This window comes from Pituophis catenifer, unplaced genomic scaffold (assembly GCF_029215685.1).
Source record: "Pituophis catenifer annectens isolate HBS135680 unplaced genomic scaffold, rPitCat1.0.hap2 SCAF_3, whole genome shotgun sequence".
Classification (NCBI taxonomy): Eukaryota; Metazoa; Chordata; class Lepidosauria; order Squamata; family Colubridae; genus Pituophis; species Pituophis catenifer.
This window is the reverse complement of record NW_027256883.1, coordinates 191,379,869-191,398,587: the sequence shown is the minus strand read 5'-3', so window position 1 is coordinate 191,398,587 and position 18,719 is coordinate 191,379,869. Positions and strand designations below refer to the sequence as shown.

The window sequence follows — 18,719 nt, the reverse complement described above, 5'->3', positions numbered from 1 at the left end:
CAAGTAAACTTTTATACTAGAATATGAACATATGAATCAAGAGCCCCACATGGAGATTCTTTGCCTAACACCACAAATTAGTTGTATGATGACTTGCTTTTAGACATAGACCAACTTCACTGCTTGGGCTAGAATGATAAACATATGTAGAACTGCTGAAACAACCAGGCAACAAAAATGACACTAAAATTTTAGTTTAATCAAACATATTTATAGTGCAAATAATGTCAAACTCAGTGGAATGATATACTAGTTTTAACAAGCATTGCTTGTTAGTTTGCTTGTTTCAAAAAGCAAGACTTGAGTGTGTTTAAAGTAAAAGTTTAGCAGTATGCTAGATTCTTACAAAATTTGTTTTCTACAATGATCCCAAAAGTTGCCAGTTATAGGCTTGGTATATTACATTAGCATGCTGTTCTGTTAAGAAAAACACTTTATCCATTATTCAACACTCCATCAGATACATTTTTTTCCTGAAATGGAATGTAAAGCAGTGCAGCAATGGGTACTCATTTCCATACAATGAAATATCAGAACAACTTTAGAATATATTACTTTCCGTTCACATTTCCAGTAGGGAGAGTGTTTACACAAGCTTTTTACGAAATCCTTCAACAGCACAGCTGTAGTAGATAACAGGAATGCTAGCTTTGAATTTAACACATCAATATGTACAGCACTTAAGATTCTGCATTAAGCTTTACACAAGTTAGACTTCTATTTGTCTGCCTGTTGTAGGAATGATGCCTGGAGTCTTAGGTCCACGAAGCAATACATAACTTTTGGCTTTCAGCAGAGCAGAACATCATATCTCCATGCTTTCACAGAAGTTACCATTTAATTGAAGTCTCGACTGGTAAGGATCAGGGGTGCCACTAAAGTCCAGACATAAAGAAGAAGACAAACCCAGCTTGAGGAGATCTTCACCCAGACAGCTGGCCATTTGCTTTTCAGTGTTTTAGTTTCAGCATCAGGACTGTAAAATGAATAAAAATGGTATATATCAACTAGTAGAAAATCTTCAGCTAATTCAACTCAATTATACAGCCTTTTGATATGCTTGGTAGATATTTGGGGTTAACTACAGAAGTATTATTCAGAAATAATATTTACGATACATCTTTCTCAGCATATACAGAAGAAAATCCTATTCAGTGTCACAAGATGAATCCTAACTTTAGTTTTGTGCAAAAATTAAAATTAACATTAAATTTCTAATTCTAAATTCTAAAAAAATTGTTTTTAATATGTAAACAATTCCATATTGAGTTAGTAATCTACAGCAATAACTTTTTTATTAAAATTGCTGTCAAGAATATACTCACCTGTACCAATTAGTAAGAGTCATCATTATGTAGAGGGAAGCAAGAGTTAACATGAAGTGGAAGAAGAAATAGCTATACTGGACACCATCCTTTTCATTGTCCGAAACCCGGCGGACTTCTCCATCTTCTCCATCAGCTGTATTTGGTGCATCATCCAGGATGACACTGTCACTGACAGACAGCGTCAACTTGTTCACTTGGCTGTTGTTAGAAGACCGGATGCTGCAAAACAAGGAAGGAGGCTTCAGAAATCTAGCTGATAAAAAAGGACACTTTGAATTATGCTGTAGACAGCTGTAGTTAGTTAAAATTCTATGAAAACTCATTCAGCTACTGTTGGTTCTGAAAACAGTATGTACTTAAATGAAACAATTACCGTATTTTTCGGACTATTAAGACGCACCGGAGTATAAGACGCATCAAGATTTCGAAGAGGTAAACAAGAAAAAAAAAAGTTTTTGCCCTCCCCGGCCCAAAGGAGCACTCTGCAGGCCTCCCACTCTGCACATCCCGTTTTTGCAAAAAATGGGCCCGTTTTTCGCAAAAACGGGACGTGCAGAGTGCTCCTGGGGGCCGGGGAGGGCAAAAATGCAACACATGGGTTTGGGAAGCCAAAAACTGGTCCATTTTTTGCAAAAACAGGACACGCAGAATGTTTGGGAGGCCTGCAGAGTGCTCCTGGGGGCTAGGGAAGGCAAAAATGTCCCCATTTTTGTGGAAAATGTTCTTGGCCTCCCAACCCCCCCCCCCCCCGCATCACATTTTTGCCCTCCCCAGCCCCCAGGAGCACTCTGCAAAAACGGGACGTGCGGGCAGGGTTTTGTGAGGCCAAAAATGGCTGTATTCGGTGTATAAGAAGCACCAACATTTCCACCCTCTTTTGGGGGGGGGGGAGAAAGTGTGTCTTATACTCTGAAAATTACGGTATATGGCCCTTTTCAAGAAACCATCATTCCAACCCAGCAATCGCTCAACCGGTCTCTTAACCTACATGAGGAAAGTTGTTGAGAAAATAGTGGGTCTGAATCAAAGTTCTGCAGATTATCTGGACTTTTTCAGCCTGGTTTTAGGTTGGTCTGGGTACAAAATTAAGACCACACTCACATTGTTGTGGGTGGCCTGTGGCAAGATTTGAGATGCAGAAATGCAACCTCATCAAGGGTGGTATTCACTTACCTTCGCTACCGGTACGCAAATGTGAGCGCACGCGCCACCTCTACGCTTGCATAGGGCCTTCTGCACATGCGCAAGCATCAAAAATGGGACGTGATTACGTACGGGTAGGCGGGTGGAGCCTCCCACCGCCAACGCTATCGGTTCACCTGAACCAGATAGAACTGGCTGAATACCACCATTGAAACTCATGCTCCTGTTTGATCTCTTAGCTCCCTAAAATCAACAATCATGGCATCGGTCATGACATTTTTATGGCTGAAAGTGGCAGGCACTATTATAAACACGGCTCTCCTTTACTGGGAACAGTGATTCAGTGTGAGGAGCGAAAAGTCAAGTCTTGGGTCCTCTGTTGTGACAGGACTGGATTCTCTCCTTTTATTTCATATCTACATTAAATTCCTGGGAGAATTCATCTGGGACATAGATAATACATCATATATAATATAATCAGATGTATAATATGCATTTCAGGTGCAGCAGGAAATGTGGTTCAGATTGTCCCAGTACCCACAGGCTCTACTGGATAGGGACAAAGACTGAAGCTTAATCCAAGAAGACAGAGTTCCTTAATTCTGGAATCTTCCAATTCCAGTAAGATGCCAAATCTGACTAAGACGCTGAGCTTGTTGATCGAAAGGTTGGCAGTTCAGTGGTTCGAATCCCTAGTGCCGTGTAACGGGGTGAGCTCCCGTTACTTGTCCCAGCTTCTGCCAACCTAGCAGTTCGAAAGCACATAAAAAAGGCAAGTAGAAAAATAGGAACCACCTTTGGTGGGAAGGTAAACAGCGTTCTGTGCACCTGTGACGTTTAGTCATGCCGGCCATATGACCACAGAGACATCTTCGGACAGCATGGCTCTTCGGCTTTGAAACGAAGATGAGCACTGCCCCTATAGTCGGGAACAGCTAGCACATATGTGCGAGGGGATCCTTTACCTTTACCTTGTTCAGAAATGGTCAATAATCCTGATTCAGAGTTCACACTTGAACAGCAGGTAATCTGGGGCTAAGTAGGCTTTTGCACAGAAGCAAACTGCACAAACCATGGCCACTCCTGAATCAGAAGACTGTTCATAATCACTCTTGCCCTGCTTATTTCTCATTCGGCCTATTGAAATGCTGTCTGAATTGGGACTGCCCTTGAGGATTCATATGTTGCAAATGGTTCAGAATGCAGCAGCTGGATGGTTTAGGTACTAGTCCAGAGGTCTCCAACCTTGGCAACTTTAAGCCTGGTGGACTTCAACTTCCATAATTCCCCAGCCAGCTTGCTAGTTGGGGAATTCTGGAAGTTGAAGTCCACCAGGCTTAAAGTTGCCAAGGTTGGAGACCCCTGGACTAGTCAGTTTACCTATGTAGTACCATTACTTCAAGCGTTGCACCATATACCAACTCATTTCGACACACACTTCAAGCTGATTATCCCACCTAATGCTCTTCATGACTCAGGACAAGGTCTGTCTTTTGTCAGAGATTTTTTACTAATCCAATAAACTGTAAGAAGTTGGGTTCTCCTCAGGATCTCTTCCATAAGAACCTTGGGAGAAAGCTTCCTCAGTTATTGCTCCTTCTTTGAAATAATATTTCCTTTCCCCAAAATTTGATAGTTCACAAGGATTTTGGGTATTCCATAGATCCGTGATGGCGAACCTATGGCACGGGTGCCACAGGTGGCACACGGAGCCATATTGGTGGGCACGCAAGTGTTGCCCTAGCTCAGCTCCAGCGCGTATGCGCACACTAGCCAATTGATTTTCAGGCCTTCCAGTCCCAACGGAAGTTGGGAAACTGGCTGTTTCTGGCCTTTGGAAGGCCTCCGGGGGGGATGGGGAAGGCTGTTTTTGCCCTCCCCAGGCTCCTAGAAAGCCTCTGGAGCCTGGGGAGGGGAAAAAACGGGCCCACTGGGCCATCACGTGCCAAAAGCAGGGGGAAGTATGGGGGGGATCACGTGCGCATGCGTACCCGCGACCCCCCCCGCTCCCCCTGCTTTTGACACGCGACGGCAAAAAGGTTAGCCATCACTGCCATAGATCATTAAGATCTGATTATTGGTCGATTAGAGGATTTTCCAGTACTAAGGGTATTTTTTTTTCCTTTTGTTGGATTGCTGTGATTGCTATTGTTAACTTGCTTTGTATCTAACTCTGAACAGGCATAAATAAAAAAATGCTGTTAATAATAATTAGGACCAACTATCTAAGCTATTTCAGAAGGTAGATAATTGGAAATGATATGCAAGCTCTTCGGCACTCATTAGAGCACTTTGGCCAACTTGGGTATCCTCTAGTTGTATCTTACAGTGGGTGTTTTTTTTTTAATCCGTATAGCTCTCAAGACTGATTCAGCATGACTGTTGCTGAAAGGTCTAGAAGTCGTCACACCCAGAGGATGCCACGGGTACAAGAGTCTGATGTAGAATAAAACTGGACCATTGGTTTAAGCTTACAAAAAACAAGGATCTTTTTCACATAAAGATCAACAATGGTCAAATTTCAGCTAAAACAAATTGAGTTTTAAAAACTAGTATTTAGTTAATTAACTCAAAAGAATTTAATCAGTATGGATCTTACTACAATTGGAAGACACTGTAAAGTGCTTTTAATTAGGTTATTGACACCACTTCAATCAAAACTAATTTCCCTTGATTTAAAGAGAGAGAAAGCTTCAATTTAATACATCCAAATTTAATATAATAAATAATAGATCACATTAGAATAGCTTCTAATTCAGAAAACATAAAACTTATATCTTACCTGGAATACAGGAGACAAAGCACAAAGATAATAAGCCCAACAATGTTCTGTGTATCCCACCACTGAGGTGATTTTTCTGGTATAGGAGTAGGAATAACAGTTGCATTCAATGGGATGGAAGTAGGTGCAGATATTTGGCTGATGATGTTCAGAAGGCTTGGGTTACAATGGCGGTCTAAAAAGAAACATTTTTAAGAGAAAACATATATAAACATATCACACACACACACTATTCTGAGAATTATTGTTGGATTTGGCATTTGTTACAATGGATTTGGCATTTGTTACAATGAAGTCTCTCTACAACAAAGTGTTTGCAAGATGTTTCTTAAGGAATTCATGTGTTTCTAAAGAAAACAATTGAAATGTATAGCATAATGGTTTTGTTTCTGTCATACTATTGCATTGATAGAAGCTTACCAGGCTCGTTAGACATGGCTGACCAAGTGAGGTACATGGTGTAGAGAGTAATCACAGAAGACTGGAGAAGACCAGAATGAGGTTGCTGTTCCTATTTGAGACAAGTAAATTTTAATAATGTAAATTATTTTATGATCAGAATCATGAAGGTTTAAGAGGTTAAAAGCTAAAGCTAAGAATGCTTCATTTCTGCTACGGTATCAGGGTACTGGTAATCCTCAATTTATGGCCATAATTGAGCCTGGAATTATGGTTGTAAGTCAGGCAACATGTGAATGGATCTGATTTTAAAGCATTTTTTGTGAAGGTTGTTGAGATGGTCCATTTTACCCTATGAACATTTTTTGTCAATAATTGGAAGTAAATACCAGAAAGCAGTGAAAAATATTGGAAATTGTGATGGCAAGATGCTGCACATAGCCATAAATGGGAGCCAGCTGCCAAGTAGCCACAATGAGATCACATGACTGCAGGATGTATACAGCCATTATAACTTGGGTCATAAGAAGCTTTTCATGGTCTAAGTGGCCAGTCAAGAACTACTTTTATTCAGCATTAAGCATTGTCAAAGGGATAAAAATTATCTGGGGCACAACTCTCCACATCTTGTTTTTTGCAGCCTCTAGAACTCTCTCATCAGCCACGGAACCAAAGCATCAATAACTCACAATGTGATTTTCACCATTCTGAAGAAGGAAACACATCCAAACTGTTGTACATGTCCACAAATACATTTAGCTCTTAAAAAAAAGAACTAACTTGACAATTTTCTCAAAACTCAAAATTGTGTGTCTGGCTTATATCAGCACATCACTCCAACCTTTCCCCTATCCCCAAAGTTAAATCTAGTCCTTACATCAAAAGGCTACTCAAACTTGACCAAAATAATTTATGTTCTGTATTCACTGATTTATTCTTAGAAGCATTTGCAAGATATACAATCCACCAATATAAAACCTAAAGCAAAATAAATCGACTAAGTTTTTTCATTTGAAAGCACTGCTTCATTATCGTACCTGGACTTTGGGAAGGATTGATAAGATCGATACAGCAATGCATGCGATCATATTAAAGCTGATGAAGCACTTGTTCTCAATACAGCCATCTGGTTTTGTGTAGAAGACATAGAAGAGTACGATCGCAATGAATGATAGAATGTAGTTCAAGATGGTGCAGGACAGGAGAGCTGAAGAAAACAAGCAGATCCCTCTTAGAAGTAATCAAGTGCTAAATTGGACCAATAATATTGTTTAAAGATGAAATTCATTTGTGGAAATAATTAGTCTCACATAGGAAGATCCTGGCTTTCTCCTCCACAGAGAGCATCATTTTATCCTATCAAGTGTGCATAATTCTACCATCTAAAGCAAAAGTTTGCTTATAGTGGCAGGTTTTGTACTTTTTCAATATTAAGGCACACTTAACCCTCATAAAGGGACATGGTGGCTCAGTGGCTAAGACACTGAGCTTGCCGATCGAAAGGTCGGCAGTTCGGTGGTTCGAATCCCTAGCACTGCATAACAGGGTGAGCTCCCGTTACTTGTTCCAGCTTCTGCCAACCTAGCAGTTTGAAAGCACATAAAAAATACAAGTAGAAAAATAGGGACCACCTTGGGAAGGTAACAGCGTTCCGTGCGCCTTCGGCGTTTAGTCATGCCGGCCACATGACCACGGAGACGTCTTCGGACAGCGCTGGCTCTTCGGCTTTGAAACGGAGATGAGCACCACCCCTAGAGCCGGAAACGACTAGCACATATGTGTGGGGGAACCTTTACCTTTAACCCTCACTGCATTTGACAATCATAGCATTATCCCTCTTTAGCATTATCCCACACAATCAGGAAGCAAAATCAGAAAATAAAACTGACATGCCCAAGGATGAGCAGAATATCCCAAAAGCTGGATGCAAATGGAAACAAAAAACCTATACTTGGTTCTTAAGAACATTCTTAGTATACAGACTTTGTTTGCTATTAACTATGTCTTCAGATGAATAATGCTGACAATTTTTTTTAATGCAACCCCATTTTTTTGTCCTATGGAGGTTGTCACGTTTTTCAAACTTGGCCTCTTTTTAAGATGTGTGATGTTAGTATATGGTGTAAGTCTAACAAGCTGTCCAGGCAATATATGTGTTCTGTAACTTTAAATGTAATGCTGAGTAATTGTACTGCTGAGTCATTGTAATGACTAATGACTGCTGACTGAATGCTGACTGCAATTATCATAATTGTACTGTTGAGTCATTGCATTGCTGACTTCACTTATCTTAAGTGGATAATTTCTAATGTAAACTGTATATAAGGAGGAAGCCAAGCTATAGTCATTGTTGGACCTGCTCTCATCATTGCTTGACTTGCTGCTTGACTGGAACTGTTGATTGGAACTGTTACTGTCGTGTGTGAAGACGTGGATGGATATTCTACCATCGTGATTTGTTACCAGCATTGAATTGCTGTTTATTATCAACTGCTGTTTGTCTGGTAAGAAAATATCTGTAACTTTGGACTGATTTGAATGGCTAAAGACTTGGATTGACTAAAAGACTATGCAATTGTTTTTCACTACAAAGTAAAAGCTTTGTTAAAGCAGTTTGTATGTATTGTATTCATTACTCTCAGTACCGTTTCTCTGTGCACTTACTCTGCTGGTTGGTAACACAACAACATCCCTAACGTGACTTTCAACTCCTTTCAACTCAGTATGTCGAGAATTCTGAATGTTGAAATCTAACGTTTCTTAAAGTTGCCAAGTTTGAAAAACACTGTAATAGGTGGCTCTAAATACAGTCAATAAACTGCCCAAGCAAAGAGAAGCCCAAAGCAGCATGAATTAAAGCTGCTCTTTCATTTTGTTATTCATCAGCCAAATGACTCTTACCAGCATACCAGCACCTGGAATTTCCGTCTTCCATCCGTTCAACCCAGGATTCATTCCAGGAATGAGCAAAATCCACAAGCAGCAACAGCTGGATGAGAATGAAGAGGAAGGCACCTATAGCTCCAAAAACAAATAATACTAGAAAGAAAGAAAGAAATTAAGTTACTATCATGATAGCATCTGGTTAAATGTATCTCAATGGAGCAAGAGAGAATAATCATCTTCCATGTGATGTATTGAACAGGGATGTGAATGATGGGGCTATAACCCAAATAGGGAAGACAGATAGAAAGCTGATCAATAATTTTCTCCATTTATATACTGTACATACTTTCATTTGTATGCCTTTTAAAACTCATAAAGCTATTTCAGGTGCTATGAAGATGACACAAAATGCCTTTCTGGTTGGTGCTATGCCAGGGAATTTATGATCAGGTAAGAATTTGTCTAAAACAATTCATGAGCAATCTTTTATTTATTTATTTTATTTATTTTATTTGATTTCTATACCGCCCTACTCCCGAAGGACTCAGGGCGGTGCACAGCCAAACAATAAAATACATACATACAAAATTTAAAAGTGGAATTAAAATCAAATTAAATAGTTTTGGCCCAAACAAATTAAAACCCCAATCAATTTAAAACCAATTTTAAAATTTGAATATATAAAATACTAAAAAATATTAAAAATTAAAAATCTTTTATAAAAGAGGGAGAAAATTAGGCCAGGCCTGCCTGGTGAAATAAAAGGGTCTTTAAGGCGCGGCGGAAGGTGCGCAGATTTTAAAAGAAATTCAGGTGCATGCAGCACAAGGAGTGCTTTGAACTACATTTAAGGATAAGCATCCTATTTGAGAACCATCGCAGTTGAACTCGAATGTGGATTTGAAGATAAATGGGAGAGCCACTGCAGTGGCTAAGTTGCTGGCCTGAAAACCAGGAAGCATGAATTCTAGTCCTCTCTTAAGATTGGCTTGGTGACTTTGGGCTAGTCACTCTTTGTCATCCCTCGCCACCAGGTTATTGTTGAGGAAAATAGGACATGGGAACAGTAAGCATGTATACCTTGAGTAAATAAAAAATAAAGATGGGATAAAGACCCAATACATTTGAAGAAAACCCAGGATGGCAAATTGGGAAAGGTTATACATACCACAGAGGACATATTTGCAAATATTTGCACTTCTATTGTATCTCTTAGAGTTGTAACATACTATTGGAGTAGTAATTCTAAAGTCTGATCATCTTACAAAGAGGGAAAAAAATTATACCTTGCTCATGTCACTCCCTTTCTCTCATGATCACTCTGGCAGCCAAGTTTTATAGCCTAATAGAGTTTGGAGCTTGTGTCCCATGTGCAACATTTACTTTTGCTTTCTTGAATAGATTAACATGAAAATGTGCGTATGTACAGAGGGTGTGCCTGTATACATGAAAGCAAAGGACTGGTTTTCTATTAGATGTCTCTCTTCCCTGAAGCCATTATGATTGTAATAGCTTGATGGAGCATTGAGTAGCAACCACTGTGTAGCACACATTCATCTAAATCCCGCTCTAGTAATTCTTCCTTGGACTATCAAACGGCTTTTGTCTATATAAGCATTTCATTCACTGGATATTATTTGACATTTTAAAAAAATAATTCCGACTATTATAGTTCAATAAATGATGACATTTCCTTGCCTCTTGTGAAAGACCCTTCTGGAATATAAAATGCCCCAACCATGATTCCAACGATTGCAGCTACTTTGAAGAACCAAAATCTATTGAAACATAAAGAAGACAATTGAGAATTATTTCTCTGCCTATATTAAGTTAACAAAAGTAAATATGTCTAACGGGATGCATCTGGCTATAGGAATAAGTCTCATTGGTGATTTTTAATTGAAGGACTAAAGCAAGAGGCAGTTTTTAATATCTATGCCTGGAGAAAATAAGCCAAAGTTTGGATGTTGGGTATTTATTTATATACCATCATAATCCCCAGGACTTCAAGCAATTTACTAAGCATACAACAATCACACTACCAATATAGCCAAGAATAAGGGATTGTTATTTGCAATATGTAGAGATTACTAGGTCACCCTCTCCTGTTAAATTTGTATCTGGAATTATATAAACTGAAATTAATCATTATCCTGTTTCATTTCATCGGCATGTATTTATTCAACTTTCCTGCTTGGAATAATGAGTGTTTCCTACTTTGAATGAGTTAAACCCATTCAGTTTTGGAAATTTATCATTTCAGGCTGTGGACAAAATAAATAAGGGATTGGTCCCCTTTTTCCATCTAACTCACCCATTGTGGATGGCAGCCCGTGGGTCTTTACTCGATTTCACTTGTATCATAAGTAAGGCAAAGAGGCAGAAAAACATGGCCATAGCAAAACTGATTCGATAGACAGCTCTATATCCAACCAAAGCTTCACAATCAAAGCCATCACAAAAACCAGGCACCTAAAAGAGAACAATAAATTCAAAAACTTTAATTATATGCAAGTAGATTATACAATATTCATTTTCCTCAAATCCTAGTCTTACAGATGATGATCATGATTGAAAATCCATGGTTTATAAGTTGTTATTTTGTACCGCTCTAGGTTATGTTATCAAGCTGACCATCTATAGGAAGTCCTCGACTTACAAGTGGTCACTTAGTGACAGTTTGAAGTTACAACAGAGCCCCAAAAGCTACTTACAATTCAATGTTGAAGATACAATACTGTAAGAATCCCCAACTGGTCACGTGATCACATTTTAAGCACTTAACAACTGGTTCTCCTTTATGGCCATTTGCAGCATCCCACAAGTCACAGGACTGCAATTTAAAATTTGGCCTGTTTCCAGAGTTTACCTCGTGTTTCTGGCAAAAAAAAATGCTTAGTGGGCAAAATGAATTTGCTTAATGACATCCACTCATCCCACTGCATTTGCTTAATGACCATGGTAAAAAATACAAAATATGACTCGCTTAATGGTAACAGCTTACAACTGTAATTCAAGCTCAATCATGATCTTAAACTGAAGGCTCCCTGCACCCAGAATGCCAGGATCTGCTAGCTCATTCTATCCTAAAATAGCTGTTGCTTAACAATGCTCCTATAGTATAAGCATTCCCAGTATATTAATCCAAGTCCGTTATTTACAATTCCAAGGAGATAATATATTTGACTGGGTGCAGATTCTGATTCAGGACTTAATGCTGGTGCAGACCAAGTCAACTCAGTTTGCTCATGTCTAGGGCTCAATGTTTAATAGACTTCCATTTTGATCATAGCTCATGAAGAGCAGAATAATCTGGAATTAAGTTCCAGTTTTCCAAAAGCATTCAGGTCCAATATATTATTATCAGATATAGTTAGGAAGGAAAATTAAGCTTTAACAAAGTTTGTATATATGTATGCGATATATATGTGTGTGTGTATATATATGTATATGTGTGTATGTATGTATAGATATAGAGGGGGAGCGGGAGGGAGGGGGAGGGAGGGGGGGGATAGGACCATAAAGAGATGAAAGTTCTCTTTCCTGCTGCCAACATGCAAGAGATGCTTGTTGAAAGATGTAATAATAATAATAATAATAATAATAATAATAATAATAATAATAATAATAATAATCACATAATCTGCCGATACATCACGCAGTCCTAAACGCTTGGGAAGTGTTCAACTAGTGATTTGGGATACGAAATCCAGCATGGTCATCTTGTTTGCTATGTATAGTCATAATAATAATAATAATAATAATAATAATAATAATAATAATAATAATAATAATAATAATAATAATAAATTATTAAAATTAAAAAACAAAAAACCACCTTACTCGGAACAGTTTACATCCTCCGACGATACCTTAACAGTTCCTAGGTCCTTGGTTAGGACTCGAGCAGCTGAGCTATTAACCAGCCTCAAAGGCTGTGAATCTCACTAAAGATTAACTTCTTCTTCTTCTTCTTCTTATTCTTATTATTATTATTATTATTATTATTGCACTCCACAATGAACTAAAGGGCCACAATCAGTGAGCTGTGAGCTGTTGGACAGTACTATTTCCTCTGTTGTGTGGATCTTTGGCTGGTTTGAGGTGGAGAATCATGGTGGGTGGGAGTGTGTTTGGGAATTAGTTAGTTAGTTAGTTAGTTTATTATATTTATATACCGCCCCCTCTCCCAAGGGACTTGGGGCGGTGAACAGCCAGCAAATAAAATACACAAATACAAAATTTAAAACAATATTAAAATCCAATTAAATCAATTTGGCCCATAGTTAAAAACCCTATATTAAAACCCCTAATTTTTTAAAACAATTCTTTTTAAAAAGAGTAGGTCAGGCCAGCCCGGCTTGATGAAACAAAAACGTCTTTAGGGCAGTTCAGAAAGTACGAAGGTCAGGGATCCGCTGTATCTCTGGGGGCAACTCGTTCCAGAGCGTAGGTGCCCCCACAGAGAATGCTCTCCCCCGGGGGCCACCAGCCGGCATTGTCTGGCCGACGGCACCCTGAGGTGGCCCTCTCTGTGGGAGCGTACTGGTCGGTGGGAGGCTACCGGTGGCAGAAGACGGTCTTGTAATTACCTGGGTACTAAGCCATGGAGTGCTCTAAAGGTGGTAACCAATACCTTGAAGCGCACCCGGAAGACCACCGGGAGCCAGTGCAGCTGGTGCAGGAGAGGTGTTACATGGGAGCGCCGAGTCGCCCCCATAACCACCCGCGCAGCCGCATTCTGGACCAGTTGGAGCCTCCGGGTGCTCCTCAAGGGGAGCCCCATGTAGAGAGTATTACAGCATTACAATTGTTATGTGTGTTGGACCTGGTCTTTGGGTGTTAAGTGAATTTCGTTGTATGGGTATACTGTGTATACTGGGTAATATGGGTATACTGTGTCTACCCATATTGTACAATGACAATAAAGTTGTGTATGTATGTATGTATGTATGTATGTATGTATGTATGTATGTATGTTTTCTGACTGTAATCCTTGAGAAATATGGAGCCCATTCCTCTCTGCCATTTCAGAAATATATATTCCACAAAATTCTGACTAAGAAAAAATTAAAAAGAAATGCTTGCTTGCTTGCTCCAGATTTTGAAATCAGGGTGCCTAAGAAACAAAAAAAGGTGGCAAGTTCTAAATTCTGCAGCTTAAACCTGAAATGCTGATCTTTCAAATTAGTCTGGACTGGAGTCTTATTGCACCTAATAAAATGATCATATTATTATTAAGAACTCAACAGAAATTCCACTAGTTTTTTTCTTTCAACTTTCAGTGTGCCTCTATCTTAAGTGGAGGAAATCAGTCCCCAATGATACGTATTATAAGCAAGATTTTAAAACCTCAGGACCTCTTTTAGATGTTTCTCCATTCCTGGTGCCAGCATGATGCATGCAACAAGAGTACTAAGAAGAAGCAGGAAAGCATAAATGAGCCGAGTAACTGTAGAATTCTTGCTGTTAGGACAACAGCGACATAACAAACATGACGCCCCACTGCAAAGACATGGAATCTATAAAAAAAAGAGGAATAAATGAGAATATTTAAGTATTAGCAGTACTATACATCCTTTCAAAGATACTTATTTATAATGGGCTTAGTGTAGCCACTGCCCTATTGGCCACATGTGACCAGGGCACACACTATGTGAAATGCATTGAAACACAGAATGCCAAATTAGAAAGGCCAACTTAGAAATGTCTTATGATTAGGAGAGTACTAATTTCTAGCATATTAATAGTCCAATACAAGTTTAATGCTCTGATTAGCATGAACAGCCCATCTGGAAGCCTAAAGAACAATGGCAAAGTACTCATATTGCAAGAAAGTTGTAAAGCCAAATAAATAAATCATGCAAATTCTCTGCAGGTAGTCACCTTAATGAGTGGTTATATATTTATCTTAACTGAAGCCTTCAATTAAACTTATTTCTGGTGATATATTTTTACTTTCTCATGACATAGTATATTTAGGATTAGTTTTCTCTACAGCAGGGGTCTCCAACCCCCAGTCCGTGGACCAGCATCGGTCTGTGACATGCCAGCAACTGATCCACGCAAACAAGTGAAGCCCCATTCACTGGATGCAGGCAGCATGTGAAACCACGCCCTCTGATCTGTGGAAAAACCTCTCTCCACAGAATCGATCCGTGGTACCCAAAAGGTTGGGGGCCACTTCTGTAAGGGGAGGTCGACTCCAATCAGTCCTACTGAACGCTGCAATGTAAACGTAGTAGAAATGCTGTTCTTTGTTAATGTGTGCATTGCATATCTTAATTCACACCTACAATTTGTATGCTCAGACTTCACAACTAACAACTACTAACTAGAACATAGTTGAGCACTCTACCTAACCCGTATCAACTCTGGGCAATAACCAACTCCATGTTATTAAACTCCCAACCAAATTAAAAGGGTAAGACAAAGAAAAATATTGTTATACTGAAAAGATGACTGGTGAAGATTAAATGTAAATATCAACACTGAATAATAGAAAAACTTTAATTTTCCAATGGTTGTATAGAATGGATGGAACTACTATATAAATTAGTGAAGCACTGGGTGTTTTTGAAAGTTTAGCAATTCACAACATACATAATATATTTTATTGTAGGAAAAATCTATACCTGCCAACTAGCATAGCACTTTGTACTTTGAATAAGTCTTAGTTCTGCTCAAACTGAAAGCAGTCCAGAGGCACTCAAGTTGAAGCTTTTACCATCCCGATTCCCAAGTATTTTAAGTTTTAATTTCTCCAAAGAGCAGAAATATGAAAGCAGCCTTTGTTCACTTTGCAATCTCTGCCTTCTTTAAAGTTATTCCCTTTTGTCAGCCTTCATTGTAAATATCATTGTTCTAAATGCCTGCAAACCAGTGAAAATGAATAGATGTACTGTCTCTCTCCTCTACAGCCTGCCCTGCAAAGATATCCAAGTTCTAAACTATTTTTTAGGGAATAAGGATGACCCCCTAAGCCTGTTTAGAACAATTCACTGGGTTTAAAGAAAAGAAGGGTAAATTAAAGAGTTAGAAACACTGCAATGGCTCTAGTAACCTCGACGGGTTTGCTTACTATGTGGACATGCCATCGACCACACTCCAAAGGTTATGACTCAGCAGCCATTTCCTGGCTGAGACATAAGTACCATTCTTAGAGATTAAATCACATGCCACAGGAAACGGAGGGAAGGAAATGAAAGTACAATCATAACACGGCCATAACAAACCTTTGAACAAAATCATGAGCTACGGGGCCTCCAATGTTTACTACCCCATCTTGACAGTTGTATTTACACAAAATAACGAAGTATGTACGTTTTCACAATTTGATAGGGCTTTTTACCTTATCGCCCATTCTCTGGGGTTCAATGGGTTGAAAAATTATTTAATAAAATCATTTTAAAAAGTTTGATGGAACGCCTTGTGTTTTTACAGTTCTTGGAAGAATGAATATTCATTCGAATGGCCAGGAGATTCACTCCCAGGTTTAGGATCACAGCCTATTGAATGTCTTTTGGAGGACTCACCTGTCGCTAGGCAGATATCCCAAAAGAGGAGCAGAAGACCCCGTCCCCCTTGTTTATGTCTCCTCCTTTAGACCAGGGATCTACAACCTTGGCAACATTAAGCCTGGAGGACTTCAACTCCCAGAATTCCCCAGCCAGCTTTGCTGGCTGGGGAATTCTGGGAATTGAAGTCCTCTAGCTGGCTGGGGAATTCTGGGAGTTGAAATCCTCCAGGCTTAACGTTGCCAAGGTTGGAGACCCCTGGTTTAGACATATACCCGAGTAATGATCGGGATATCCGATTTGCCAGATTTTCCATTAAAAAAACCACAGCAGACTTTGCTCCTTTGGAGGATACAAAGCTACGGATTTTCGACTTTCATTTCCCCCTGGGTCCCCGCTAGCTCGATCCAGTCCACCTGGACTGGGATCCATCTCAAGGCTGATCGGCCCCGCCGATCCCGTCCCACCCCTCCACCTCCGGACTCACCCAACTGGCCAAAGAGCAGACCCCGAGCACTGCCCCCATGGTGACAGCGATGCCCCCGCGCAGCTACCGCCAACTCGCTCCAACCCCGAGCACTATCAGCGCTTATCGCGGGCGCTGCTAGCCCAGGCGACACCCTGTCGGGACGCGCTGATTGGCCGCGCGGACGCTGCTCCCCAAGCCAGTCATCGGAGAGGGGGGCGGAGAATAATGAGCAGACCAATGGAAAGGTTCGACCCGCGGTTCCGCGAAGCCAGAGAAGGAAAATGGCGGCCACCTTAGCAGCTGGCCAGGGGGTGGAGGGAAGCCTAATAAAGGAGGAGTGCGCTGATTGGGTGGAGGGTTGTGATGGACGGGAGATTATTGTCTGCATTGACCAATGGGAAAGTTAGAATTACCAGAGGAGGAAGAGTAGGGTGGGGGGGAAGAGATGAAATAAGGGCAGAAGCATTTCCTCCCGTGTTCAGTCCCGCAGACTTGGATACAGTACTGTATCTGGGGCAACCGTTGGTAAATGCGCGGTTGCTTCAAGTAGGAACCTACGTAAAGAAGGAAGAGATTCATTTCGTGGCATCATTGTTTGGCGCGAATCTGCCATTGCGCTCTGCTGCTCTAGAAAGGCTGGGTGTCTTTTAACTGCTTCTAACCCCCCCGCTGTAACCTGGGTGGTTCGTAACTGCAATCCACGTGCTCAAATCCAAGTGGAAAAATCTCGGGATAGAAACTAAAAATACAGTTGGAGTTTTTTATAAAGAATCCACAGACCTTGCCAGTGCTTTGTGTGCCCTCTTTTTTTTTTTAAAGCAAACAAAACATTTTAGCACACAATTCCCAAATTATGTCGCTGCCCACTGCCATCATTTGTGCAGAATTATGCGTACATAATTTAACAATAACAGAGTTGGAAGGTACCTTTGGAAGTCATCTAGAACCGCCGACCTTTCTGATCGACAAGCTCAGTGTCTTAGCCACTGAGCCACCTAGTCAGGCTTGCCACTGAGCCACCTAGTCATTATATAATATAGTATAATTATAATTAAATTATATATTATGCATAATTATGCGTGCATAAGTGCACTAGCATGCCTACCATCCCTGTCCTAATGTCTCTTTTTACTCGTATCCTTTTCATGTATTCAAATTACGTTTATACTTTTATCTGTAATCTTATATATGCTTGACAAATAAATAAAATATTAGTCTTGAGTGAGATGAGCTCAAAACTTGATCCAGTTGGGTGCATTGTTTCAGCAGCTTGGAAGATAGAGGCAGGAAGAGAAGATATTTCTATTGTTTAGTTATTGGGATTAGAAACGACATTTACCATAGCAAAGGGATCATTTTACAAAGGGATCCATGATATTCCTTAAATCCTGAATAATCAAAATCAAAAATTTCTGCTTTATCCAAATTGTGGACACTATGATTATCCTATTGCAGAATCCTCTAGCAGGTATTTAGCAGTAAATCTGTGTTCAAGAGCCTGATTCAAAATTATAATTTAATGAACACTTGCCTGGGAGTGTATGACACTGAATATAGTGGGATTTATTAAAAAATGCTTAGAACTGGATTTTATTATTCCTTGGGTGAAATCAGGGCTTATGTGTTTCTCCAGGTGATGTGTTTTATCATTTGAGGATTACAGTTTTAAACTTGGTTGTCATGAGCCATATGTTACTATTGTAGCATTAATCCTTGTAATTAATCCATTACATTACATTGTAATCCATTAATCCAGAGACATCCTATCTGTTGTGAGATAGGCAGTTATGTAAATCATATCAATCAATCAATAGATGACATTCATTTGCCTCTGTGTAACAAAAGACTACTGGTTTTGTTCAATGTCATTCTTAACTACTTGCTTTTTAAAAAAAAATAGAGATTAGCTCTCTTGACTGTTGTAGGAAAAGAAACAGAATATGCCAGAAGGTTATCTCAATCAGTCAAGCTTGAAATAAATAGCTTGGGCCAGACATGGATTTCCTCTTGAGAAAGTGAACTAAACTATCCTCTGTACAGTAGGAAGGTACAAAATGCAAACATTTGGATTTTCTTAATATCCTGTCCTTACCTTTCAAGCCATATAAGTTTTTTCAAACAGCTTCAGTGAGAAAGTACAAATGCTTTTCATTTGAATATGTTAACAGGAAATAATATTTCAAATCATGAGATGG

At 39.6% G+C, this 18,719-nt stretch overlaps 1 protein-coding gene across 1 annotated transcript; it reads right to left on the bottom strand.

Moving 5' to 3' along the window:
* Window positions 1–178: 178 nt before the first annotated feature.
* Window positions 179–16,627, bottom strand: SERINC3 (serine incorporator 3). The gene is made up of 10 exons (XM_070941713.1): window positions 16,543–16,627; window positions 13,899–14,060; window positions 10,853–11,010; window positions 10,237–10,316; window positions 8,554–8,691; window positions 6,690–6,859; window positions 5,674–5,764; window positions 5,254–5,428; window positions 1,326–1,547; window positions 179–976 (listed from the first exon to the last, which is right to left on the bottom strand). The coding sequence occupies exons 1-10, from the start codon at window positions 16,579–16,581 to the stop codon at window positions 838–840; spliced, it is 1,374 nt and encodes a 457-aa protein (XP_070797814.1). The 5' UTR covers window positions 16,582–16,627; the 3' UTR covers window positions 179–837.
* Window positions 16,628–18,719: the final 2,092 nt, after the last annotated feature.